The sequence below is a fragment of the Callithrix jacchus genome, chromosome 9 (assembly GCF_049354715.1).
Source record: "Callithrix jacchus isolate 240 chromosome 9, calJac240_pri, whole genome shotgun sequence".
NCBI classification, from domain to species: Eukaryota; Metazoa; Chordata; class Mammalia; order Primates; family Cebidae; genus Callithrix; species Callithrix jacchus.
Window position 1 is genome coordinate 103,249,678 of NC_133510.1, and position 27,780 is coordinate 103,277,457.

General features: G+C 38.7%; 1 protein-coding gene across 5 annotated transcripts in view; it reads right to left on the minus strand.

Moving 5' to 3' along the window:
* The window catches only part of BLTP3B (bridge-like lipid transfer protein family member 3B), a 94,543-nt gene that overhangs the window by 60,398 nt on the left and 6,365 nt on the right, over positions 1–27,780 (minus strand). The window contains exons 2-7 of one of the 5 annotated variants that reach the window (XM_035257362.3): positions 19,730–19,875; positions 18,456–18,481; positions 4,294–4,456; positions 2,571–2,609; positions 1,411–1,502; positions 31–220 (exon numbers count right to left, since the gene is read on the minus strand). In XM_035257362.3, the coding sequence (XP_035113253.2) occupies positions 31–220; positions 1,411–1,502; positions 2,571–2,609; positions 4,294–4,356 (384 nt within the window). In that variant the 5' untranslated portion in view covers positions 4,357–4,456; positions 18,456–18,481; positions 19,730–19,875. The remainder of the gene's footprint in view (positions 1–30; positions 221–1,410; positions 1,503–2,570; positions 2,610–4,293; positions 4,457–18,455; positions 18,482–19,729; positions 19,876–27,780) is intronic. The other 4 variants (XM_009004442.5, XM_002752898.7, XM_078337102.1 and 1 more) reach the window with 4 other exon arrangements.

Sequence of the window (27,780 nt, forward strand, 5' to 3'; positions counted from 1 at the left end):
CCTTTGAAAAGGAAAGAAAAAAATTTTTACCTCTCCTCTCTGTGGATCCTGAATGCGAGTAAACCTTAAATCTCCATGTTCCCAGTGTGCATTTACACTATAGATTCGAAGCTGAGAAAGTTCAAATGATGCATTGAAGGCTTTGGCTCCAATTCTGATGACTATAGAATTTACAGAAACAGTAATTCCCTCAACTACTTTTTCAGCAAAGCCGTATTCACTGGAAAAACAAAGCAAAATAAAATACACTAAAGACAAAACTAATTTTTATAAGTTCTACTAATATTTGCACATTGCTGGCTGGGCATGGTGGCTCATGCCTGTAATCCCAGCACTGTGGGAGGCTGAGGCAGGCAGATCACTTGAGGCCAGGAGTAATTTTTTGTAGAGATCGGTCTCAGTACATTGCCCAGGCTGGTCTTGAACTACTGACCTCAGTAATCCTCCTGCCTAAGTCTCTCAAAAGAGCTGGGATTACAAACATGAGCCCCTGTCCCCCACCTGCAAAGATTTGTTTCAGATTTGACTCACCATTACACTCTGAGGTCCTTGAGGCCAAGGTCAAATGGTATTAATTTTTACAACACAGTGTCTACTCCTGCACCTTAGGACATAGTAGGCAAGCAATAAAAAAATGCCAATGTGACATTCATTGAAAGCCTAGGCTGGGCATGGTGGCTCACACCTGTAATCTCAGCACTTTGGGCGGCCGAGGAGGGCAGATAGCTTGAGGCCAGGAGTTCGAGATCAGCCTGGCCAAAACAGCGAAACCCTGTCTCTACCAAAATTATCCAGGTTGGAGTGCAGTGGCATGAGCTCAGCTTACTACAGCCTTGACCTCCCAGGTTCAAGCATTCTCCTGCCTCAGCCTCCCAAATAGTCAAGACTAAAGATGTGCACCGCCCCCAGCTAATTTTTGTATTTTTAGTAAAGATGCAGTTTCACTATGTTGACCAGGCTGATCTTGAACTCCTGACCTCAGGTGATCCGCCCACCTCGGCCTCCCAATGTGCTGGGATTACAGGTGTGGGCCACTGCACCCAGCCTAACTTAACTCTTAAGAGTCATAAAAGTTCCACTGATACACAGAAAATAATATGCATAGAAACAGAGGCTATTTAATTTACAGGATGCCTAAATTCTTTTGTTTCCATTTTCTGCGGCTGCTCTGCCATTAATCATTATTATTTAATAATATCGAGGAATGCAAGATAAATAAAAGAAGTTAAAAGTAAAACCTGCAACTTTGCAATGTATATGATTAAACTGTAAAATAATGGGAGAGCTGACTGAAATAGAGGCCAGTTGAGGTTAACACATTTTTTAAATGTCCTGTTACTATTAATAACAGAGTTGACTATAGGAAAGAACTCCCTTTAGCAGTCATGCTGATTTAGGGAAGTAACTTACCTTTGTCCTGAAGCAGTTGCAATTGGTGATGGACCATTAGGGATTCTTGGTTCTTCACAGGTACTCATTTCCATTATTACTTTATCCAGGGACTAATAACAATGTTAAAATGTAAACAATTAGGTATTTTATTTTATGCATATTATTAAAGTATTATTTAAGATTATTTCCTCTCTTTCATTTTTCTTTAGGAGGAAAGAAAACAGTAAGTGAGCAGAGTCACTTTAAGTGTCTCTCTCTACAGGTCTACAAAGACAAATGCCAAAAAATAACACAAAGCACTCAATCAGTTCTCAAGGCATTCATTTCTGGTGGAAAAGCTGTGTATTATAGGTGTATGGGCAGGTGAAATTAAGATAGAGCCATTAACTACTGAAATCATCAGATTTCATGAAAATGGAATCTCTAATCCCAGATGTATTATCCATTGATAAGATTATACATTAATAAATAGGACTGAACTTCCTCAAAAAGCTTATCCCAATCTAAGATCTGAGATATGAGACACAAAACTATGGGAAATACGAAATAAGCAGGAAATGTAAAAAAAAAAAAAAAAAAAGAAACATTCGAATCATGGAAAAGGTTCTTTCTCAGGGTAATGCTTTTTCCCTTGAAGAAAGATCTAATGTTCTTAATAGTCAACACTTACACAACTCCACTCATTCTTCATTCACTATTTCATATATAGCATTTACTATTATCTGAAACTGTCTTGTTTTATTCATATTCTTGGTAATTATATGTTTGAAATGAATGAAGGACCAAATGTCAGTTTTGTTCAACTTTCCTTGAAAAGCAAAGTATGTTAAAGAACGTATTTCATAATTTACTAGATCAGTAAAAGGATAAACAAAGACAATCTGGATCAAATGTTATTGAAAGAATAATCCCATAGTACATCATCAAAGAGTTAAATGGTGCAATAAAATACTATACCAATTTAGAAGACAGTATTCTGGGCCTGAAAAACTTTAAAGATGCTCCTATTTTAAGGTTAAAACTTCTCATTTAAAGGATAAGAAACCTGAGTCCTATCAAAATAAAATGAAAGCTTTTAATGAAATGGGGAAAAATCCAGACTATATTTCCATGAAACAGAAGATTCTATTATATATATATATATACATGTTTATTTCTGATGTGGTTTCAGAACTCACCAAACAGATGGGATGTGTTTTCAATTTTGTCCATGGGATCTACAAATGAAAATATTTTAATTTAAGACGAATCATTAAGAAGAAAGTAATGTAAACAGTAATCAACACAGGTGTTATCTTAATATAGTGACAAACCAAATTATATAAAATCACTTTTATTAAATTACAAAATAAACTGAGCAACTCACTCGCACTTTTGAAATCAGATGTACCCATTTTATATAAGAAATTATTACTGGTTGTATCTTTTCAGTCATCTTTTGAATAGAAATTTTAAGTTCTTTTTTCTTTTTTTTGAGACAGTCTCCTTCTGTTGTTTCATCACTATACAATTCATTCACGTAAACAAAAACCACTTGTACCTCTAAAGCCATTGAAATAAAAAATTTCTAATAAAAGTGTCAACTCTTTGTAGATATTTAGGTTTACCAAGGATAGAACAAAAATTAAAAGTGACTATCAAAGAATATAGGAACTTTTTCTATAATCGTTTCTTAGGAACCCAAATTTCAGTTCTATGAAGCAAATCAGCATGCAATATTTCAATTAAGCAGACGACTTGGAGAAAACCTCATCTTTAAGACCAAGAGGTGACACAAATTGACATATGATTAAAGATAAGCAGAGGTCGTCCGGGCATGGTGGCTCATGCCTATAATCCCAGCACTTTGGAAGGTGGAGGCGGGTAGATCACCTGGGGTCAGGAGTTTGAGATCAGGCTGACCAACAGGGTGAAACCCCATCTCTACTAAAAATATGAAAATGAGCCAGTTGTGGTGGCATGTGCCTGTAATCCCAGCTACTTGGGAGGCTGGGGCAGGAGAACGGCATGGATCTGGGAGGTAGAGTTTGCAACGAACTAAGATGGCACTACTGTACTCCAGCCTGGGTGACAAAGCAAGACTCCATCTCAAAATAAAAAAAAAGATTAAGTAGAATAACAAGTTATAATAATAGGAATGATACTAATAGTAAACAGAACCCCTTAAAAATCTCAAAATGTAAAAGAAACTAATGAATAAAAGGGATAAAATTCCAAATTTATAATTCTCATGTGGTCATTTGAAAGAGTGTTTTACTCACTTTTTAAAAATTTTTTTGAGACAGGGTCTCACTCTGTCACCCAGGCTGGAGTGCAGTGGCACAATCATGACTCACTCACCCTCACCCTTCCAGACTTAATTGATCATCCTGATTCAGTTTCCCAAGTAGCTGGGACTACAGGAGCATGTGTTACCATGTTGGGCTATTTTTTTTTTTTTTTTTAAGTAGAGATGCAGTCTCACTATGTTACCCAGGCTAGTCTCAAACTCCTGGCCTCAAACAATCTGCCCACGCTGGCCTTCCAAAGTGCTGGCATTACAAGTGTGAGCTACCATGCCCAGCGACTCACTACAAGTTTACATAGTCCCAACTGAAAATAAAACTTATGAAAAAACTATCTTTGAACATGTACCAAATGGATGCAATTAACGACAAATTAATAATTTTAAAATTATGAAATCACATTAAAACAAAAATTAAGATCTATAAAGTAGTTAATATATGCCTTTAAATAAAAGGCACACACATTTATGCAAAAGGTATCTTTCTAAATTATATTAATAAAAACATTTTTACAGAATTATCTAAAACTAAGTACTTTAAAAGATAGAGTTGAAATACAGAAAGAAAACATAGAAGGCCTTCCACAAATATCAAGCCACAGATATCAAAGTCTCACCCTAATGGATGCTTTATTACAAAAAACTTTGTTGATAGCAAGCCATGTTGGCAAATCCAACATATTCTGGAGCACTTCTTCATCCAACTCCAAATTCTTCAGTTCACCTTCTCCTTTAAGGGTACTTAGATTTATCTTGTCAGGAGATAAATTTTTGGTAAATCTGAAAGAGAATATACATTGACATTTATATGTGTCAGTTACTGTACTCCAGAGTCATTTTTGCAAATATACAGAGCACTAAAAATGTAATAGCTATGGATGCAACCTAATGTCTATCAACAGACAAATGGATAAAGAAAATGCAGTACATATACACAATGGAGTATTATTCAGCCATAAAAAAAGAATGAGATCCTCTCATTTGCAACAACATGGATGGAACTGGAGGACATTACAGTTAAGTGAAACAAACCAGTCAGAGAAAGACAAACTTTACACGCTCTCGGTCATTTGTGGGAGTTAAAAATTAGAACAACTGAACTCATGGAGATTAAAAGCAGAAAAGTTAGTCACTAGAGTCTGGGAAGGGTAGCGGCGGGGAGCAGGGGTGGGAATGGGTAGTGGGTACAAAAATACAATTAAGTAGAATAAATAAGATATTAATATGGTTTGGTCCTGTGTCCCCAATCAAATCTCATCTCCAACTGTAATCCCTACATGTCAGGGGAAGAATCTGGTGGGAGGTGACTGGATCATGGGGGCAGTTTTTCCCATGCTGTTTTCATGATAGTTAGGGAGTGGGTTCTCAAGAGATCTGATGATTTAAAAGCGTTGGGCAGTTTCTCTCTTTCTCTCTCTCTCCTCTCTCTCTCTCTCTTTCTCTCTCTCTGTCCCTCCCTCCCTCTCAATTAAACCTTTCTTCATAAATTACTCAGTCTTACTCTGTCTCGGATAGGTCTTCATAGCAGTATGAAACCAAAGTAATACAGATATAGTATTCGACAGCACAAGGTGACTACAGTCAACAGTAATTGATCGTACATTTTAAAGTAATTAAGTGTATAACTGGAAAGTTTGTAACACAAAGAAATGATAAAGCCAGCCAGGCATGGTGGCTCAGGTCTATAATCCCAGAACTTTGGGAGGCCAAGGAGGGCGGATCACTTGAGGCCAGGAGTTTAACACCAACATGGCGAAACTCCATCTCTACTAAAAATACAAAAAATTAGCTTGGTGTGTTGCACATGCCTGTAGTCCCAGTTACTCGGGAGGCTAAGGTTGGAGGACTGCTTCAGTCCAGGAGGTGGAGGTTGCAGTGAGCTGAGATTGTGCCACTGCACTCCAGCCTAGGTGACATAGCAAGACCCTGTCTCAGAAAAAAAGAAAAAAAAAAAGATTGGAAGTAACTAACATAACAGTGAGCATTTTCCAGGGGTTTAGTGTGTTCCAAGCTCTTGGCATACATGCATGACTACTTCATTTAGTTCCCATGATAACCTATTAGGGTCAGTAATAATTTTACCTCGATTTGTGAATGAGTAAATGTAAGGAGAAACTTGAACTTACTTGCCTAATATCACAACAATGATAATAATAAATTACCCATCTACTTTAAAATATGTTCATATACCTTTATTTATTTATTTATTTTGATACAGAGTCTTGCTCTGTCGCCAGGCACCAGACTGGAGTGCAGTGGCACAAGCTTGGCTCACTGCAACCTCCACCTCCCAGGTTTAAGCAATGCTCCTGCCTCAACCTCCCAAGTAGCTGGGACTACAGGCAAGCGCCACCATACCCAACTAATTTTTTTATTTTTAGTAGAGATGAAGTTTCACCATGTTGGACAGGATGGTCTCGATCTCTTGCCCTTGTGATCCACCCACCTTGGCCTCCCAGAGAGCTGGGATTACAGGAACGAGCCACCAAAGTTTGGCCCAAACCAGAATTTCTTGAGACAGATTCTATTTGGATTCATATCTTCTTACAGGATGTCAACTGAGAAATACAACATTCATTTAACACATGTATTTGACCAATGATGCTGGGCTGTATTATACTTGCTTCTGATCATGCTTGATTCAATACCATGAAGCTTTCTCATAGGCTGCCATTCCTAACCATAGAAAATAAATAAACAAACAAAAACCCTGCCACTTTTCTGAGGCAGAATATCAGAGCCAGAAGGAACATTAAGTAAGTATGTATTGAGAATTCATTATGCAGACACATACACTGGCAAGCAGCACACCCAAGGTCCCTGCCCTTGTGGAGTTTTCAGTTTAGTTGGTGAGACAGATCAAATGGCACAACTAAGAGAGAATACAGTAGGAGTTCTAATCCAGAGCTTCTCTGAAACAGGGACTTTTGAGCTGGTATCTGAAGGATGAGAAAAAGTTAACTAGGCAAGGAAAAAAAGGAGGGTAGAAAGAGAAAGTATTCCAAGCAGAGGAATAAAATGTATAAAGGTTCTAAGACCGAAGGGAAAATGATATAAAATGGAACTGAAAAAATATTAGAAACACTGTAACCTCACTGCCATGTGTGTACCTATGCAACAATCTTGCATGTTCTTCACATGTACACCAAAACCTAAAATGCAATAAAAAAATAAAATAAAGAAATACTGTAACCTATAATATTTATAGGGAAGGAAGGATCGACAACAGACTAATCTGAGTAACTCAAATGGAACATTTGACTATATATCCTTAGTCTTGGGCATGGAGGAATATGGGGATGGAGGTGGTTAGTGGAGAAATCAGGCAACATCTTGATTGGGTATGTACAGGAATGGTCATTTCAAGGATACTTACAAGGAAGAAAAAGTAAAAACAATCTAAATGTCCCAAGAGGAATAACCCGTCTAATTACAATACCCTATTCTATTAATACATACATATCAAGTAATATATGTTGTCAATCATATAAAGAAATGCTTATAATGTCTGATAAAAATTCAAGACACAAAATTATGTGCTACAATTTCAAGTATGTAAAAAATGCATTACAAAATCCTGTGACTACTTATGGCTGGTGGAATTTTAGATTTTTTCACTTTTGTTTTTGAGATAGTCTCACTCTGTTGTCCAGGGTGGAGTGCAGTGGTCCCACTGCACTAGTTAAAAAAAAGTCAAAGCCTTCTTAGTTTGGAAGAGTAGGACAGCTTTTACACAGAAACGGTGCCCCAAATGAGTAACCGAATCTCTGCAGTGATCATAGCTCACTGAAGCCTCGACCTCCCAGACTCAGGTAATACTCCTGCCTCAGCTTTTCAAGTAACTGGGACCATGGGTGTATACTATCACAACCAGCTAATTTGTTTATTTAATTAAATTATTTTAGACAGGGTCTTACCCTATTGCCCAGGCTAGAGGGCAGTGGTTTGATCTTGGTTCACTGCAACCTCCATTTTCCAAAAGGTTGGGACCACAGGTACATGCCACCATGCCCAGCTAGTTATTTTTTAAAGACAGGGACTCACTATGTTGCCCAGGCTGATATCGAACCCCTGGGCTCAAGCGATCCTCCTGCCTTGCCTCCCAAAGTTCTGGGATTACAGGTGTGAACCACCACAGCCAGCCTAGATTTACTTCTTATTTACACTTTTCTGTATAAGTATTCTATAAGGAGCATGTAGCACTTTTATAAAGACAAAAGTTCAAGAGAAACACAAAAAGACTGGCCTGGCAAGAGCAAAAGTGAAAAATGAGGAGGATTAAAACACATGTAATTTAGCCAGGAGCAGTAGCTCATGCCCATAATCTCAGCAGTTTGAGAGGCCAAGGCGGGAGGATCACTTGAGCCCAAGAGTTTGAGACCAGCCTGGGCTGGTCTATATATTCGTGAATTACCATATTAGTGAGACCCTGTGCCTACAAAAAGTTTAAAAAAGAATTAGCCAAGCATGGTGGAACACTACTGCAGTCCCAGTTACTCAGGGGAGTGAGCTGGGAGGATCCTTGAGCCAGGGAGGTAAGGCTGCAATGACCCATAGTTGTTCTACTGCACCCCAGCCTGGGCAACAGAGCCTTTGTCTCAAAGGCTAAACAAAAAACAAAAATAATAGCTAACAACAGCAATACAACTTCCAAGCAAATGAAAAGAATGGACTTGAGTTAGACTGTACATTTTACAATCAATACACCATTCTCATTCTTGGAGTCTTAGTACACTGTACTAAGCAAACATTAAAGGGCAAAACAAAAAAAGGTCCACATAATCAAAGATTTATAATTTGGTTAAGGAAACAGAGCATAAATGCACAGACAATCAAGACCCTCAGCTTGCTAGGCACCGGAGCTCATTCCTGTAATCCCAGCACTTTGGGAGGTTGAGGTAAGTGAATTGCTTGAGCCCAAGAATTCAAGACCAGCCTGCCTAACATGACAAAACCCCATCTGTATGAAAAATACAAAAATTAGCCAGGCATGGTGGCATGCACCTGTAGTCCTAGCTATCTAGGAGGCTGAGGTGGGAGGATCACCTGAGCCCAGGAGGTCAAGGCTGCAGTGAACCGTGATACTGCCACTACACTCCAGCCTGGATGACAGAGTAAGACCCTGTCACACACAAAGAATCTCATCTCAACAAGGGGTAAAATACGACCTACTGCTTACTATTTAACCCATATCTCAGATTCCTCATCTGTAACATGAAGATAATAATAGTATCTGCCTCACAGAGTTGTTTTAAGGATTAACTGAGTTAGAACATGTAAAATGCTAGTTATGATCCCCAATATGAGAAATAACTCAGCAAGTGCTAGCTATTATTAAGACTAAGATACAGGCCAGGCAGGTTGGCTCAGGCCTCTAATCCCAGCACTCTAGGAGGCCAAGGTGGGAAGATAACTTGAGGCCAAGAGTTTGACACTACTCTGGGCAACATAGTGACACCCTGTCTCAGGGAAAAAAAAAGAAGAAAATAATTCCCATTATACAGTATTTCATGGTATAACATGAAAAACTAGATTTACAGGGAATTTAACAATGCATATTAAATTGTTTAATTAATAAACTTTAAAAGTAGGCACTCTTAAACTACAGGTAACAGATGGACTTCAAGGAGTCCACAATATTTTATCAGACTTTCAAAGGGGGTTTTTGGACACAGAATAGGCTAAGAACCACTGCCTTAGGAAAAATGATTCATTTTAGCCACCCAGAAAATAGTATTTTCAACTGTAATTCTCAAACTGTAATTCAATATTTAATATTGTTATAATTCAATTATTTATAATACCTCTTGGAGCGGCTACCCAGTTAACAGTGATTCATTCTTCTCTGGGAAAAGATGTATACACAGGGGAAAGATGCACATTTAAGATATTTTTTAACATAATTCCTTGGTTATAGTGATTGATCTAGAGGTTGACATGGCACCTAGGCTAGTCAATCATATTTTTGCCTCCAGAAATTTGAAACAAATACTCTACTTTAGGATCAAACTTATAATAATGGAGAGTGACTGAGAAACACATAGCCACAACATTTTAGAACAGAAAGGTACTGAAAAGATTCTTCTCCATCATTTTCCATTCTCCTCAACTAGGCCCAACTCAAATCCTTAACATGAACCAGTAATTCAAATCACTAGCTAGTATCTCAAGACTGTGTGTTTCCTACAAGGATAAATTTCTCATTATCATATGAAGAGTTTTTGTAAGAACCAGTATCTTTATGCAAGCAAATTAATTTAACAGCTTCTGTTTGATTTTATTTAAAACAATACTTTCAGATGAGAAAATACCTTAAAACCACATTTTCAAGTCATACAAGAGAAGATGTTTTCAGAAAGACTTTCCGAAATCTGACAGACTGCCAAGTAATTTGGCTAGGATCACTAAGTTATTATCTGTAACTAATTAAATCCTTTCACATCCCACAGACCTCATCATGCAACCATAAAGATCCTTTCAATCAAAACTAAGAAACAGATCAAAGCTTTTCTACACAAATTCCCTATTTCCTCATTTGCTTCTTTAATCAGCTACACTCCTGTCACTCCAGGTGTACCTCTTTTAATACAACAATTCATTCATTACCTGAGGTACTCCATTATCTGCAGGCTCACAAATGTTAATTAGTTTAGGAATTTTCAAATTTTTTTACATAACCTAAGACAAGAAATATGCTTTACATAACAATTTAGTAAGTACACAAACAAAAAAAAACCAAAATTTCATGAAGCAATATTTTAATAGTCTGATATGTTCTATTTTATTCTTTTAAAATAGTGATCAGCCCAGTGTGGTGGCTCACACCTGTAATCCCAGCACTTTGGGAGGCTGAAGTGGGTGGATCACCTGAGGTCAAGAGTCCAAGACCAGCCTGTCCAACACGGTGAAACTGTCTCTACTAAAAATAGCAAATATTAGCCAGGTGTGGCCAGCACTGTGGCTCACGCCTGTAATCTCAGCACTTTGGGAGGCTGAGGCGGGCGGATCACAAGGTCAGAAGATTGAGACCATCCTGGCCAACATGGTGAAACACTGCCTCAACTAAAATACAAAAAATTAGCTGGGCATGGCGGCACACGACTGTAGTCACAGCTACTTGGAAGGCTGAGACACAGGAATCGCTTGAATCCAGGAGGTGGAGGTTGCAGTGAGCGGAGATCGGGCCATTGCACTTCAGCCTGGTGACAGAGCAAAACTCTGTCTCAGGAGAAAAAAAAAAATTAGCCAGGTACAGTGGTGGGTGCCTGTAATCCCAGCTACTCAGGAGGCTGAGGCAGGACAATCACTTGAGCCCGGAAAATTCTCTTCTGTTCCTATTTTGCACTCCAGCCTGGGCGACTGAGTAAGGTAATGTTTCAAAAAAAAAAAAAAAAGAAATTTTTAGGGACAAATTTGTCAAAAGGTGTGCAAGACCTAGAAATTGAAAACCACAAAATGCTGTTGCAAGAAATTGAAGATCTAAATAAATCAAGAAATAAAACATATTCGTGGATTAAACTCAATATTGTTAAGATGTCATCAATTCTCTCAAAAAGACATGGATTCAAGGCAACCCTAAGCAAAACCCAAGCAGGTTTTTTTGAGAGAAATGACATACATACCGATTCTAAAATTTTTACGAAAATGCGGAAGACCTAGAATATCCAAAATAACTCTGAAAAAGACGAACAAAGTTGGAAACATTACACTGCCAATTTCAAGACTTATCTAGAAGTTACAGTAATTAAGACAGTCTGATAATGGTGGGTGTAAATAAATAATAAGACAAAATACAGAGTTCAGAAATAGAGCCAAATTTATGGTTAGCTAATTTCTAACAAAGGTGCAAAAACAAGTCAATGAAAATATTATTATTTTTTTTTTGAAACGGAGTCTCGCTCTGTCACCCATGCTGGAGTGCAGTGGCAGAATCTCGGCTCATTGCAACCTCTGCCTCCCAGGTTAAAGTGATTCTCCTGTCTCAGGCTCCTGAGTATCTGGGACTACAGGCACATGCCACCATGCCCGGCCAATTTTTTGTTTTTTGGTATTTTTAATAGAGAAGGGGTTTCACTGTGTTAGCCAGGATGGTCTTGATCTCCTGACCTCATGATCTACCTGTCTCAGCCTCCAAAAGTGCTGGGATTACAGGTGTGAGCCACCTTGCCTGGCTGAAAATAGTATTTTTAACAAATGGTACCAGAACAATGTCATAGCCACATGTGGGGGGCGGGGCGGAGGGTGTGTGACAAAAAAAACCTTGACCATTACACCTCACCCCATAAACAAAAATTAACTCTAAATGATCACAGACCTAAATCTAAGAACTAAGAGACGATAAAACTTATTAAGAAAATATAGAAGAAAATCTTGGTGTCCTTGAGTTTGGTAGCTTTATTTAATGCAATAAAAAAATGCACAAATCATAAGAGAAAAAATAAATAAATTAGTCCATCATAATTAAAACCTCTGCCTTTCAAAAGATACTGTAACTACAGGGCAAACCATAGACTGAAAGAAAACACTTCCAAAGCATATATTTGAAAAAAAGACTTGTAATTACAGTATTTTTTTTTTAATTCTTACAATTTGAAAATAAAACAATTCACTAGTAATAAGCAAAAGATTTAAAGGGATTCTGGAACCAAAGAAGACACAGATGGCAGACAGGCACTTGAAAAGACGCCCAACATTAGTTATTAGAAAACTGCAAATTAAAAACCACAGTAAGGTATCACTACTTATCCACTAAAATAGCTAAATTAAAAAGGCTAACTATACTGAGTATTGGCGAAGATATGAAGCAACTGGAACTCTACTATACTTATTTGTGAGAATGTAAAATGAACAAGTTGAAACCACTTTGGAAAGCTGTTTGGAATTTTTTTTAAAGTGATATATGTACCTCGCATATACCCAACCACTCTACTACTAGGAATTTACCTCAAGGAATTAAAAGCTTATCTCCTTCATATGAAAGTATAGCACATATAATTATGTAAGAGAGAGAGAGAAAAGCCTATGTCCTTGTGAAGATTTATATACGAATGTTTATAATAGCTTTATTTCTAATAGTTGAAAAATGGACATAACCCAGATATCTATCAATAGGTAAATGAATAAATTGTGGCATATCCCAATAGAATGTGGCATATCAGCAATAAGAAGGTATGCATACAAAATAAATTAACTGCAAAACAATGCTGAGTGAAAGAAGCCAGAAAAAAATTGCATACCACATTATCTCATTTATATAATATTCTAGATAATGCAAACTAATCTAACGTGATATAAAGTAAATCAGCAGTTGCCCAGGAATGAGGCAGTAGAGAGAGGATTACAAAGAAGCCTGAGGAAACTTTTGAGTGATGAATATTCATTTTCTTAATTATGGTAATGGTATTATGAGTACATACATATGAATATTGCATCAGGCCAGGCTCCGTGGTTCATGCCTGTAATCCCAGGACTTTGAAAGGCCAAGGTGGGCAGATCATCTGAGGTCAGGAGTTTGAGACCAGCCTGACCAACATGGCGAAACCCCGTCTCTACTAAAAATACAAAAATTAGCTGGGCATGGTGGCAGTCATCTATAATCTCAGCTGCTCAGGAGGCTGAGGCAGGCGCTGGAACGTGAGACGCTGAGGTTGCAATAAGCCAAGATTGCGTCATTGCACTCCAGCCTGGGCAACAAGAGCAAAACTCCATCTCAAAAAAGTTTTTTTCATCAAATTATACACCATAAATATGTGTAGTTCACTACATATAAATCAGCTGTATTTTAATAAAGCTGTTCAAATGGGATACATACATACAATATATATACATGCATGTATGTGCAGATGTACATAACTTAAAAAATAATGAAGTTAGCCAGGCATGATGCTGCCTACTTGTAATCCTAGATACTTAGGAGGCTAAGGTGGGATCACTTAAGTCCAGGAGTTCCAGACCAGCCTGAGCAACATTGTGAGACTTCATGTCAAATAATAAATGAAAAAAAATGAACTTGTTAACTATTAATAAAATACAAGGGAATACAAATATAAAAGGTATTAGAACTATGGCCTTTTGAAAATCATCCCATTGCATCTGCCATCTAATGAAGATATGAGAAGCAATTTTAAGCTTCAAAAAAAAAGTAGAGCCATAGGCTGTCCTCATACTACAAAGAATTTCAAATAATTTTCAACTTGCTCATTTTACAGCAGAGAATGTGAAGCCTAGAGAGGTTAAGTTAAATGCTGAAGGTCACTAAAGTAGAACCCAGACTATAATCAAACTTGTACAATTGTAATTTAAGAGGTATTTTAGGATCAGTTACCATTCTATTATCATGCTGATAAATTTTCAATTCAACCGTATTTACTGAGCATTGTAGCAATATATGGCAACTCTTACCCTTAAGGAGCTTTCAATGTAAAATTTTAAGACTTAGCATATATTCCAGGCATAGACATTTATTTTTATTTGTTTTTCATAAACTCTGCCTTTGTAACTCCTAAGAAAACTAATGGTGTGCCTGTGATCCAAATAAAACTTTGTTTCCAGAAACAGGCAGTGAGCCAAAGTAGACCTCTGGAGCTGTAGTTTGCTCCCTGTTTTATACATATCCCACATGCCCCACCCCTGCTGAAAACTCCTCAAGTGCTCTCTTTTCTGCTACATTTTGAATAAACCCCAAACAAACTCCCCCAAGGGCCATAAGCCCTTGCACCATCTCCCTTAGGATCCCCTGCCTTCTTTCTGTCTGTTCCAAGAGAAAGCCAAGTTCTTTCTCACCTGAGAACAGTTGGACACGCAGTTCCCTGTGCCTGGCATGCTTTTCACTCTCCCATCTCTCTCATCTCCTAGGTTCACCCTAACTCATCATCCCTTCAGAGCAGATTCTCTCCTCTTCTTCTGTCCCATGCTCTGTTCACTTCATCCACTTTGATCTTTGTGGTCTACCAGAATTTGCAATTACTTGCCTTCTCTCATGTTTGCCAATCCCCAACTATAAGATCAGCTCCGGAAGAGCAGGAACCTTGTCCTCAGTCCCTAGCAGAGTGTCTGACAGATTGAAGGTGTTGTATATTCAACAAATATTTACTAGACCTACTATGTGGCAGGTACCATTCTGGGTGCTTGGGATGTATCAGAGAACAAACAAAGATCTTTGCCTTGTAGGGCTTACTATAGTCAAGGCAGAGAGAGCCAAAAACAATAAATAATAAATTTTTAAAAATGGTATTTTAGAAGGAACTGAGTGCTGTGGTATATAGGGAAACTCTCTAACCATGTTGTTCCTCTACTCACACAACAATAATCATCAACACAGAAAAAGTCTGTGACCATGTGTGTGGAGTTTTCTCCCTAACACACCAAGCAGTGGACACCAATGCCCTTCAAATCAGTTCAGACACTGTCTACCTGGAGATGGTATCAGATCCCATATACCACAGGGTGAAGGCTCAGTCTCAAGACTGCCCCCCATAGCCCTGGTCCTCCCCAACCAAAACTGTTACAAGTCTGGGTCTCCAGATCTTCTGACTGACAGGCTCTTTGGGTTCGATTAATGTCAAGGCATAAATTTTTTTTTAATAAATCCTACAATGTTAATGGAACAAGAATCAAAGTGTGCTCCCAATGGTTTAAACTGCCTTTCTTTTAAAATGCATTCTCAATTTACAAAGAGTTTGTTTGGCTTGGTTATTTTTGTAGTTATGCGTGTAATTAAAAAAATCAATCTCATATAACCGGTTTTTCGAAATAACCATTTAAAGAATGAAAGACTCCAAACTGGCAGTCTGTGAGCTATGTTCTGCCCACAGATACTATTTGTCTGGCCCACACAGTGTTTTTAAAAATAGAAAAGTTTGGCATTGTGGCTTATGCCTGTACCCTCAGCACTCCGGAAGGCCAAGGCAGAAAGACTGCTGGAAGCCAGGAGTTTAAGATCAGCCTGGGAAACATAGCAAGACCCCATCCCTGTAAGATTTTTTTTTTTAATTAGCCAGACATGATGGTACATGCCTGTACACCTAGCTACTTTGGAGGCTGATGCAGGAGGATCACTTGAGTCAAGAAGTTTGAGGCTGCATCACCTGTAATCCTAGCACTGAGGGAAGCTGAGGCAGGAGGACTGCTTGACATCAGGAGTTTGAAATCAGCCTGGACAACACAGAGATCCTTTCTCTACAAAATATTTAAAAAAATAAAAATCAGCTGGGCATGGTGGCACACATGTAGTCCTAGCCACTTGGAAAGCAGACGCAGGAGGACTGTTTGATCCCAGGAGTTCAAAGCTGCACTGATTTATGATCACACCACTACACTCCCACCTGGGTGACAGAGAGAGACTCTGCAAAAAAAAAAAAAAAAAAGAGTGAGTAGACCTTACATTAAAATCAGGGCATTGAGTTACTCACACTTGTAATCCCAACACTTTGGGAGGCAAGATGGGTGGATCACCTGAGGTCAGGAGTTCCAGATCATCCTGGCCAATATGATGAAACACCGTCTCTAGTAAAAACACAAAAATAAGCCAGGCATGGTGGCACACGCCTATAATTCCAGCTACCTGGGGAGACTGAGGCAGGAAAATCACTGGAACCCGGAAGCAGAGGCTGCAGTGGATATTGATCATGCCACTGCACTATAGCCTGAGCAACAGAGTGAGACTCCATCTAAAAAAAAAAATCTGGACATCAGGCGGGGTATGGTGGCTAATGCCTAGAATCCCCACACTTTGGGAGGCCCAAGGCAGGAGGATTACTTGAGGTCAAGAGTTCAAGACCAGTCTGGGAAACATAGAAAGATCCCATCTCTAGGAAGAATAAAACACTAGCCAAGCATGGTGGTGCACCTGTGGTCTCAACTACTTGGAAGGGTAAGGCAGGAAAATCACTTGCGCCTAGAAGGTCAAGGCTGCAGTGAGCTGTGATCATGCTATAGCACTCCAGCATGGGTAACAGAATGAGACCAGGGAGGAGGGGAGGGGAAGAAGAAGTAGAGGGGAAGGAGAAGTGGAGGGGAAGGGGAGGGGAAGGAGAAGTGGAGGGGAAGGGGAGGGGAAGGAGAAGTGGAGGGGAAGGGGAGGGGAAGGAGAAGTGGAGGGGAAGGGGAGGGGAAGGGAGAGGGGAATGGGAGGGAAAGGGGAGGGGAAGGGGAGGGAATGGAATAGAATTTAGGCATCTAGATCTTATTGAAATACTCAAAGATCTGACACAACTAGACATATACCCTACATAGAAAAAAACTGAGTGCCTACTGTTTGCCAGTCACTCATTAGCCTCTTACGAAACTAAATAAGAAATTGTTACTATTTTCAAGAACTTCACATTTTAATATTAGAAGCAAGCATATAAATAAATCACTGCAATTTGTTATGATTTTACTATGTGCTGAGTACTATGTGATAGATAATAAAAATGATAGCAGGATAAAATGGAGGTACAAGGAAAGGGCAAAGATCAATTCTATTAATAGTAAAGAAGACGTCTGAAAGCAGTGGCTCACATCTGTAATCCCAACACTTCGGGAAGATGAGGTGTGAGGATTGCTTGAGCCCAGGAGTTCAAAAACAGCCTGGGCAAAAGAGTGAGACTCTATATCTATTAAAATAAAGAAAATAGTAAAGAAGACTTTGGGAAGGCTTCATAAAAGTAGGCAGCACTGAAGCTATGTTTTTAAGAATACGTTTCTGCCAAGTGAATAGGGCAGAAAGAAGGACATTTCAGGCAGAGGCAGCAGCATGGTCAAGATTATAGGGTCACATACAGTAGGCACAGATGTGAGATAAGGCATCTGGTAGTTTGGAAAGAAACAATATGCCTTGAGAAGCCAACTAAACCCAGATCATGAACTGCCTTTGTTTTCCATGTCAAGGAATATGGGTTTTTTATCCTATACATCAGTGTTGCTCCCATAGTGCCCCTAAGAAGACTGCTCATGGTTCAGCCAAGCCAAGTAAGAGGAGGAAAAAAAAAGAAAGAATATGCCAGAGGAACCACCCTCCACCCCAACAATAACTGATTAAACCAGAGAGGCTCTACTTTTGTCTATTTTACGTAGTAAAGTTCTATTTTAAAATCTCTTTGGGTACAAAAATTCCAATGTTATAAACAAAATTTATTAAAAAAAAGAAAGCTTGAACAGGAGCCATTAAAAGACTTTTAGCAAAAAATTAAATGTTAAGATTAGCATTTTGGAAACATCTTTCTCTTAACAGTGCCAAGGATGGAATACAGAATATAAGACCCAAAGGACATGAAAACACTTAGCATTTAGTTGCAACAACTAATGCAATTAATTAATGAAATCTGATGAGGAGAGATATTTAAATCTTACTGATAACTATTTTGTTCCAAGTAGCCTACTATATCCTAGGTTCAGGATAAAGAACCTAGTTATTTCAATAAATCATTTCAATAGTTATTTCAATAAAAAGTAATCATGACTGATTAAAACAGGAAGGTAAAGAACAAAAAGTAATTAATCTTGGTAGATGACTTGAATAAACACATGGATAGGTATGGTTAAAACTTGGAATATAGTCATAACACTTCACCTTCAATAAGCTAAGCATAAACCAGGCCAGAAAAAATATATGTTTTAAGGAGGTATAATCTAGAAAGAACAAAGGGCTACAGTTGTGACTACATTTCACCAGCATGTGTCTCAGAGGATTTGTGAGAGGTATATACAAAATCAGAACCATCCTTGAACGCCATTATAAACAACAAAAGAACTTAAATATTAATATACTAAAACTAAAGTGAATCTCAAAGGTTGCTACCTGAGGTTAAAGCTTGATACCTTTCCCTTGGAATTGTGAGATCCAGGTTTCCAAATGAAAGCATGGAATCAACACAGACAAGAACAGAAAACAATATTTAGGTCACTAGACCTATACAATTGCTAGTTAGCATACAGCCAACAAGTTTATCAATTCTCCATTACTCTTAAGGTAAGTATGTAATAAGTTGCACAATTCTACTTGTGGTATTTAATTAATAATTTACGACAAGACTTTTGGAAGTTCAAAGTATTTATGTAGATAAATTTTCCAAAAATTAGAAGTATTCAGTGATATGAATTTCTAGGTTTTTCACTGGTTTTATAACATAATTGCTTTCCCTGATAATGAAATTTTTAAAAGAGCAGGAGAAGGTAGAAGAGAATAGGGTAAAACTCTTATACTCTTCAAAGATGAATCCTGGCAGAGCATGCTGGTGCATACCTGTAATCCCAGCACTTTGGGAGGCCTAGGTAGGAGGACTGCTTGAGCCCAGGCGTTTTGAGACCAGCCTGGCCAACACAGTGAGACTTCATTTCTATAAAAATTTTAAAACTCAGCCAGACATAAGGTGCGTGCCTGTAATCCCAGCTACTCTGGAAGCTGAGGCAGGAGGATCACTTGGGCCCAGGAGTTTGAGGTTACAGTGAGTTGTGACTGCACTACTGCACTCTAGCCTGGGCAACAGAGCAACACCTTATCCCCCTACCATCCCCCTGCCTCAAAAGAAATAATAATAATAATCCATTTGCACTGCTATTTGTGAGACTTATTTCAATCTCTTTGATAAAGATTATAACAAACACTAAATACACAAAATAAATTCTTAAATCCCTCAATGATGAATGAAAGAATTATTCAAAACATTCTCATCAAAGCAGCCTACATAACTCACTAATTATATTAAACTAAGAAGGCTTACCTATTCATTTAAAAGTAGATCAAATGCTAACTACTATTTACAAATAGCTTGCAGGAAGTTAAAAAACTCTCTTGCAACATCAGGAAGAGCTGTTTATAACTTTAAATATGTTGCCAAATCTTAGCTATTAGGAAAGACACTGATGACAGGGGAGACTCCATCTCAAAAAAAAAAAAGAGAGAAAACACTCTGAGAGAGGAATTTTATGAGCTTCTAGCTACATAGTAAAGAAAATGAAATAAGTATCTGACTAAAACAGTAAGAAAATATTCTCAAAGTATCTTTATGTGGGGCATATTAAGAACTTGGATTTATAGAATGAAAAAAAAAGGATGGGGAATAGAAGTATTACCTGAGGGCAGGAAATTCAGAAAAAGGTCCCTATTCCTGGTGAAAGCAAGCAGTCAGTTGCCAGGGTTTCTTAGATTCCTCTGGTACTCATTTGGGTGATTATGCAATTCACAGCACACCAATCTCCACCACAGCCAGCAGGGAACGCTGCAGGGAATGGGTACACAGGGGACACAGAAGGGAGCAAGTTTAAGGGAAGGAAGAGGAAAGGAATGATGATAACAAAATTTAGCTGTGGTGCACTTTGGAAAAAAAATACAGTTGCATTTCACACTGGATTAACTAAAGGCAAACTGCCTAAATTCTAAGATGAATTAACCATCTAGGATTTTCTTCATTCTATCACTGTTACTACTACTCCCCAATTACATTCACATTATCTTTTTAATTTTATATTAAAATGTTAATTAACAAAAATGAGATACTATGTTGTAGAAGTTATACAAAGGCTGAACTGTATAATTTACATTAAATGAAATCAATTAAGACAAGCAATCTATAAAGCAAGCAATCTACACATACAGATTATCAAATTGGTTTAAGTGCCCAAAGCCCCATTTTTAACTGTAATCCTCATTTCACTGAGAATACCGAGGCATAAAGCTATCCATAAAAAAAAAAAAATCCAAAAACCAAAGAGATATCCAGCAATAGGCCATATTTATATACTCAAAAATAAATGGAAAAACTATAGTATTCGTTGGGGGGAAAAAAGCTTTTAATCTAAATTTTCTGGATATGAGTCAACTAGTTAAACCTGCCAAAATGTATTCAGGGCAACCAGTTTATGTTCTATGTATTCTATGGGGACAAAGTAGCACAAATTTATTTTTCCGATCAGTTAAAATTGTTTTTGAACAACTACTATGTACTGCAGTCCTGTGGCAGATGCTAAAGAAACAATGGTGAACAAGAGAAGCACAGACCCTGGCTTCTAAAACATATCAGGGCGATTCTGCCCTTAAAGTGATGACTATTTGCACAACAAAAAACGAAGCATTTGTTTTAATAAAATAAACAGGATATGCTTTAAGACCTAAAGGACTTTTAAAATGGAGGAGACCAGTGATTAGCCTCGTTAAAGCTACCCACAGAAAAATGTACTACTAAAATAAAGCTGAGAGAAGATGGCCTATTATGAAGAGATACAGAAAATTTGGCTGCAGGAATAAGACAACAAAAGATGGGTGAGAAACAAAGGAGAAAACTGTAATATTGGAAAGTTAAATTGCAATCAAATTTGGAGAACCTAAAAAATTACCCCTAACTTCTCTGGATATTTGCCTTAAATATTTCCTTTGTATACACGCCCTAGTCCAGGAAAACAGATTTAATAACTACTTTATTACTCTCAAGCTGTCATTTATGTCCTTTATTTTTTTCTTGAGATGGACTCTCGCTCTGTTGCCCAGGCTGGAGTACAGTGTGGCACGATCTTGGTTCATTGAAGCCTCCGCATCCTGAGTTCAAGTGATTCTCCTGCTTCAGCCTCCCGAGTAGCTGGGAATTACAGTTGTGCACCACCACCCCCAGATACTTTTTTTGTATTTTTAGTAGAGACAGGGTTTTACCACGTTTGCCAGTCTGGTCTTGAACTCCTGACCGCAGGTGTTCCAACCGCCTCAGCCTCCTAAAGCGCTGGAATTACATGTGTGAGCCACTGCACCTGGCCTTTTTCATTATTTCTTCACAAGCTTCTTAGACATTCAGACCACCTCTGTCTCACTGTCTCTCTTTCTGTTACGGTTGCATAGCGTTTTGCTTGTGACTCTCTCATAAGACTCACATTCTATCCTGAATTCTATTTATTCACTCATCTACCAGACTGTTTCCAGAAGACATTCCTATATCTTAATTTTATTTGTATATTTTACAGAACCTTAAGTACTGGTAGGAATGAACAATCTACTAATGCGGATAATCAAAATCATACTCAATACCTATATTCTTTAAAAATAAATCTTACATTTTATGAATGCCCCTCTTTATAGTGCATTTCAGTTATATATAAAATTGCAGCAGGCTAGTCTAAATGCAGTGGTGTTTATAACTAATTGATCACAACCAGTTACAGATTTCTTTGTTCTTTGTCCACTCCCACTGCTTCACTTAACTAGCCTTAAAAAAATTTTTTAATTTAATTAAAAAAAATAAAAATAAAATTGCAGCACAGCAAAAGTAACAAGTTGGGGCCAGGCACAGTGGCTCACACCTGTAATCCCAGAACTTTGGGAGGTCAAGGCAAGAGGATCACCTGAGGTCAGGAGTTCGAGACCAGTCTGGCCACCATGGTGGAACCCCATCTCTACTAAAAACAAAATTAGTCAGGTGTGGTGGTGCATGCCTGTAATCCCAGCTACTGAGGCAGGAGATCGCTTGAACCCAGGAGGTGGAGGTTGCAGTGAGCTGAGATCGTACCATTGCACCCCAGCCTGGGCAGCAAAAGCAAAACTCTATCTCAAAAAAAAAGTAGTAAGTTAGAACAAAAACACAGTCTAATATATAAAAATCTTGGCCAGGTGTGGTGGCTCACCCCTGTAATCCCAGCACTTTGGGAGGCCAAGGCGGGAGGATCACCTGAGGTCAGGAGTTCGAGACCAGTCTGGCCAAAATGGTGAAACCCCATCTCTACTAAAAACAAAAAAATTAGCTGGGCATGGTAGCACACACCTGTAATCCCAGTTACTTGGAAGGCTGAGGTAGGAGAATCGCTTGAACCCAGGAGTTCGGGGTTGCAGTGAGCAGAGGTCACACCATTGCACTTCAGCCTGGGTGACAAGAATGAAACTCTATCTCAAAAAAATACAGACATATATATACACACACACATATATAGTTTTTTGCAAAATCCTAAAATCACTGAATTTTCTGGTGTCACAAAGTTTATTCCTAAATATTCATCCCTACCAACAAAAGTACACAGATTTACAAATAGTTGCTCACACCCATAATCCCAGCACTTTGGGAGGCCAAAGAGGATGGATTGCTTGAGTTCAAGAGTTTGAGAAAAGTCTGGGCAACATGGCAAAAACCCACCTCTATCAAAAACACAATAACTTGCCAGGCATGGTGGTGCACACCTGTGGTCCCCACTACTTAGCAGGCTGAAGTGGGAGGATTGCCAGAGCCTGGGAAGTGGAGGCTGCAGTGAAGAGTGATCATGCCACTGCACTCCACCTGCGGTAACAGAGCAAGACCTTGTCTCAAAAATAAATTAATTAAACTTTTAAAAAATAATTTTTTAAAAATTTATTTTTAAAAATTTTTGGCTGGGCGCAGTGGCTCATGCCTGTAATCCCAGCACCTGGGGAGGCTGAGGCGGGTGGATCACAAGGTGAGTCATTCAAGACCAGCCTGGCCAATATAGTGAAACCCCGTCTCTACTAAAAAAAAAAAAAAAAAAAATACAAAAATTAGCTGGGTGTGGTGGCATGTGCCTGTAGTCCCAGCTACTTGGGAGGCTGAGGCAGAAGAATCGCTTGAACCCAGGAGTCGGAGGTTGAAGTGAGCTGAGATTGTGCCACTGCACTCCAGCCTGGGCAACAGAGTGAGACGTACAGACTACAGTAGAGGAAAACCTTTGATGCTCTACTAGCAGTGGTAAAAAGAAGCCAGATATTCTTTCGTAGTACTATTTTTGGGTAGAAAAGGAATATATACACATAAAGTTCAAAGTCAGCCTAGTTGATGACTAATATGGAAAATCAAAATTTATACGTAACATTCATCATGGCTGGGAATAATCTCAAAATAAATCAATAAATTGTCAAACAAACTATCAGTAAATCTAATGTCTGAAAAATCAAACAATAAATTATATCCTGAATCATACTGGCTTCAATTTTATTTGAATAATTTGATTTTAATATGCTAACTACTTAATTTTCACTTATGGAAATAGCCAAAAGACTTTTACTTGTAACTTACATTCAAACTGAACTCCAGCCACTAATACCCACTGTTAAATACCAATATTTAATAAAAATATTATTCATCCTAAGCATATAATATGCAGAATTTAAAACACATGTATTCAGTAAGAGATCAACTTATTTGAAAAGCGTTTAAACTGCAGTACCAAGGCAAAGTGTAATCCTGCAAAAAAGGAGAATTATTCAACAAAAAGAAAAAAATGGAGAAACTATGTTGCCCTGCTAGTGTCTGAATATGGTTTATTTGCTCCCACGATAATTCATATTGAAATCTGATCCCCAATGTGACAGTGTTGGGATCACGTGGGGTCTAGTGGGAAGAGTTTGGGTCATGGGGGCAGATTTCTTATAAATGGCTTGGTATTGTTCTTGCAGTAGTAAGTTCTCACAGAAAATATATTAGTTCCCATGAGTAGGTTGTTATAAAACCAGGACACCCCTCAGATTCTCCCCTCTTCAAATGTCTGCTTCCCCTTTACCTTCTTCACTATGTTCTTATGCAGCATAAAGCCCTATCTGGAAGCCAGCACCATGCCCTTGAACTTCTCAGCCAGAACCATAAGCTAAATAAACCTCTTTTCTTTATAAATAAATCTCTTTTCTTGGCCAGGTGTGGTGTAATCCCAGAACTTCAGGAAGCTGAGGCAGGTGGATCACTTGAGGCCAGGAGTTTGAGACCAGCCTGGCCAACAAGGCGAAACCCCATCTCTACTAAAAATATAAAAATTATCCAGGTGTGATGACACATGCCTGTAATCCCGGCTACTAGGGAGGCTGAAGCAGAAGAAATGCTTAAGCCTGAGAGGTGGAGGTTACAGTGGGCCAAGATTGCGCCACTGCTCTCCAGCCTGAGTAACAGAGTAAGACTCTGTCTCAAAAGTAAGTAAATAAAACCTCTTTTTTTTTTTAAACAAATTACCCAGCCTCAGGTAATCTTTTATAGCAACACAAAATGGCCTGGGACATCCCCCAACTTTGAAGAAGTGCTGAGTCAAAATGTTATGTTCCTCCAACTTCAAAGGACTTCAAAGTCAAATAATTCTCAAGTCATAAAAGAATAAAATCTCTTAAAGGATACTGCAGCAGGATGGTAAAACACCTTAGTAACAGCAGTGTTGAAAACTGGGTAAAAAGAAAAGCCAACTGTTGAGGTGGGGTGGGGGCAGGTAGGAAACACCCTAACAGGCAGCATAGAAAAATCAAATGAAAAGGGTACTAGATCAGTGACTCTGCCACTCAGCACTATCTGTGAGATCTTGGACAAGTCACAAATGTCAACGTTTTAATAATTTCCTTCTCTGACATAGGAACAAATCCCTTCTGATTCCAGGATTCTAGGATGCTAATAATGCAAATTTCCTAAACCAAGCATCCAACAAGAATCAGTATCTGGTTTCAGCTGGAAATCAATCTGAAAGAAAAAGACACCAACTATATACAGTAGTCCTCCCTTACCCAAGATTTCCCTTTCCATGGTTTTAGTTACCTGTGGTACAGTATGATAGTTTGAAAAAGAGAGAGATCACATTCACATAACTTTTATTACAATATACAGATACTGTTAATTGTTCTATTTCATTATTAGTTTTTGTTAATCTCTTATCAGGACTAATTTATAAATTAAATTCCAGAGGGATGTACATAAAGAAAAAAATGCAATATACATATAGTTAGTTCAGTAGTATCTGCAGTTTCAGGTATCCACTGGGGGTCTTGAAATGTGCTGCCCATGGAGGAGGACTATTGTAGTGCATGCACTTAAAAGGAAAACAACAACAATGCCAAAAAACCCACCCCTGAAAATTCAAGTCATAATTCACTTTGCAGTAATTATTTATTGCATAAGCCAAAGGATAACCACAATATATTTTCATTGTTGTCAGACTAAAACATGTTAGTCTAAATTAGATGACAAATAAAAGGGAGGACATCTCCAATTAAATATCTAACATTCAGGCCACGGGCGGTAGCTCAGGCCTATAATCTCAGCTCTTTGGGAGGCTGAGGCAGGTGGATCACTTGATGTCAGGAGCTCGAGACCAGCCTGGCCAACATGGTAAAACCCCATCTCTACTAAAAATACCAAAAAAAAAAGTTAATCAGATATGTGGTGGGCATCTGTAATCCCAGCCACTCGGGAGGCTGAGGCAGGAGAATCGCTTGAACCCAGGAGGCGGAGGCTGCAGTGAGCCGAGATTGGGTCACTGCGCCTGGGCAACAGAGCAAGACTCTGTCTCAAAAAAAAAAAAAAAAAAATCTAACTTTCATCCAAATTAACATATCCAAAACAAACTCCTGATCTTCTCGAAAGTTAGCTTTTTTTTTTTGAGACAGAGTCTTGCTCTATTGCCCAGACTGGAGTGCAGTGGCCCGATCTCGGCTCACTGCAACCTCCACCTCCCGGGTTCAAGCGATTCTCCTGCCTCAGCCTCCCAAGTGGCTGGGATTACAGGTGCCCGCCACACATCTAGCTCAAGGCCTCTCAGTGGCTTCCAATCTCAGAGTAAAAGCCAAAGTCACTACAAGGTCCCAAATGATCTGGGCCTTTTCTCTTTGATCTCATTTTCCTCTTCTCCCTTTACTCTCTCCACCTCTATCGGTGGCCTTCATATGTTTTAAAAATATCAAACAAGTTCCCAACTCTGGAGCCTCTGCATTTGTTCCCACCATCCCTTTCAGGTCTCTTCTCAAATACTACTTTCTTTTTTTTGAGACAGGGTCTTACTCGGCAGGCTGGAGTGTAGTGGTGCAATCCCAGTTCACCTGCCACCTCTGCCTCCTGGGCTCAAGCAATCCTCCTATCTCAGCCGCTCAAGTGGCTAGAATTACAGGCACACGCCACCACGTCCAGCTAATTTTTGTATTTTTAGTAGAGACGGGGCTTCACCAAGTTGGCCAGGCTGGTCTCAAATGCCTGACCTTGTGATCCACGCACCTTAGCCTCCCAAAGTGCTGGGATTACAGGTGTGAGCCACCACACCCAGCCTTGAATATTACTTTCTCAATTAAGCCTTCCCAATCACCAGATTTAAAATAGCAAACTCCATCTCCAATTTCTTATACTTCCCATACCCTTTCCCTGTGTTACTTTTTCAGTAGCATTTAACACACTGATACACTATTCTATGTATTTTATCTATTTATGTACTTACTATCTGCTTGTGATTAAAAGGTAAACTCCATGAGGGCAGGGATCTTTGCCCAGTGTGTTAACTGCTACAACCCCAGCAGGAAGGTGCAATTCCTGGTACAAGGCAGACACTCAGTAAATTATTTTAAATAAACAACTAGTATATACAGTGTCAAAATCCACATTAATGAGGATTATTTAAAAGTGAGTACTGTTGGCTGGTCATGGTGGCTCACACCTAGCACTTTGGGAGGCGGAGGTGGGTGGATCACAAGGTCAGGCGTTTGAGACCAGCCTGGCCAACATGGTGAAATCCCATCTCTATTAAAAATACAAAAATTAGCTGGACATGGTGGTGTGTGCCTGTAATTCCAGCTATTCAGGAAGCGGAGGCAGGACAATGCTTGAACCCAGGAGGCAGAGGTTGCAGTGAGCTGAGGTTGCTCCACTGCACTCCAGCCTGGGCGACATAGTGATACTCTGTACCAAAAAAACAAACAAAAAAAAGGTAAATGCTATCAATTTACCTTTAAAACCCTCAAGCCTACACAAGTAAATTTATAATCCAAAAAACAATTATGATTTTTAAAAATTTTTTCTTCCTTTTTCACATCACTCACAATGCCAGACAAGTAGTCCAATTTAGAAACAGGTTACAGTTAGTAATCATACTTATGCTTCTTATGTTAGAATAGGGATCACTGAAGCTTCCCACAAACTGAAACGTCTTACTCATGTTTGTATCTCTAATGCCCATTAGAGATGTGTGGCATATATATGTGTTCAAAAACTTGGAATACATAAATTCTCAAAAATTATTTACTGAGCTTTACCATAAAAGTGAAGGCAAATAATTAGCCTATCAATAATGATGTGAAGTTAGCATTTGCCAAAAAAACAAAATGGCTGGCAGACTAAATAAGCTACACTGCATTTCCTTTTAGAAATGGTCAGTACTGGAAAGATTTTAGAACAAGCCATATCGATCTC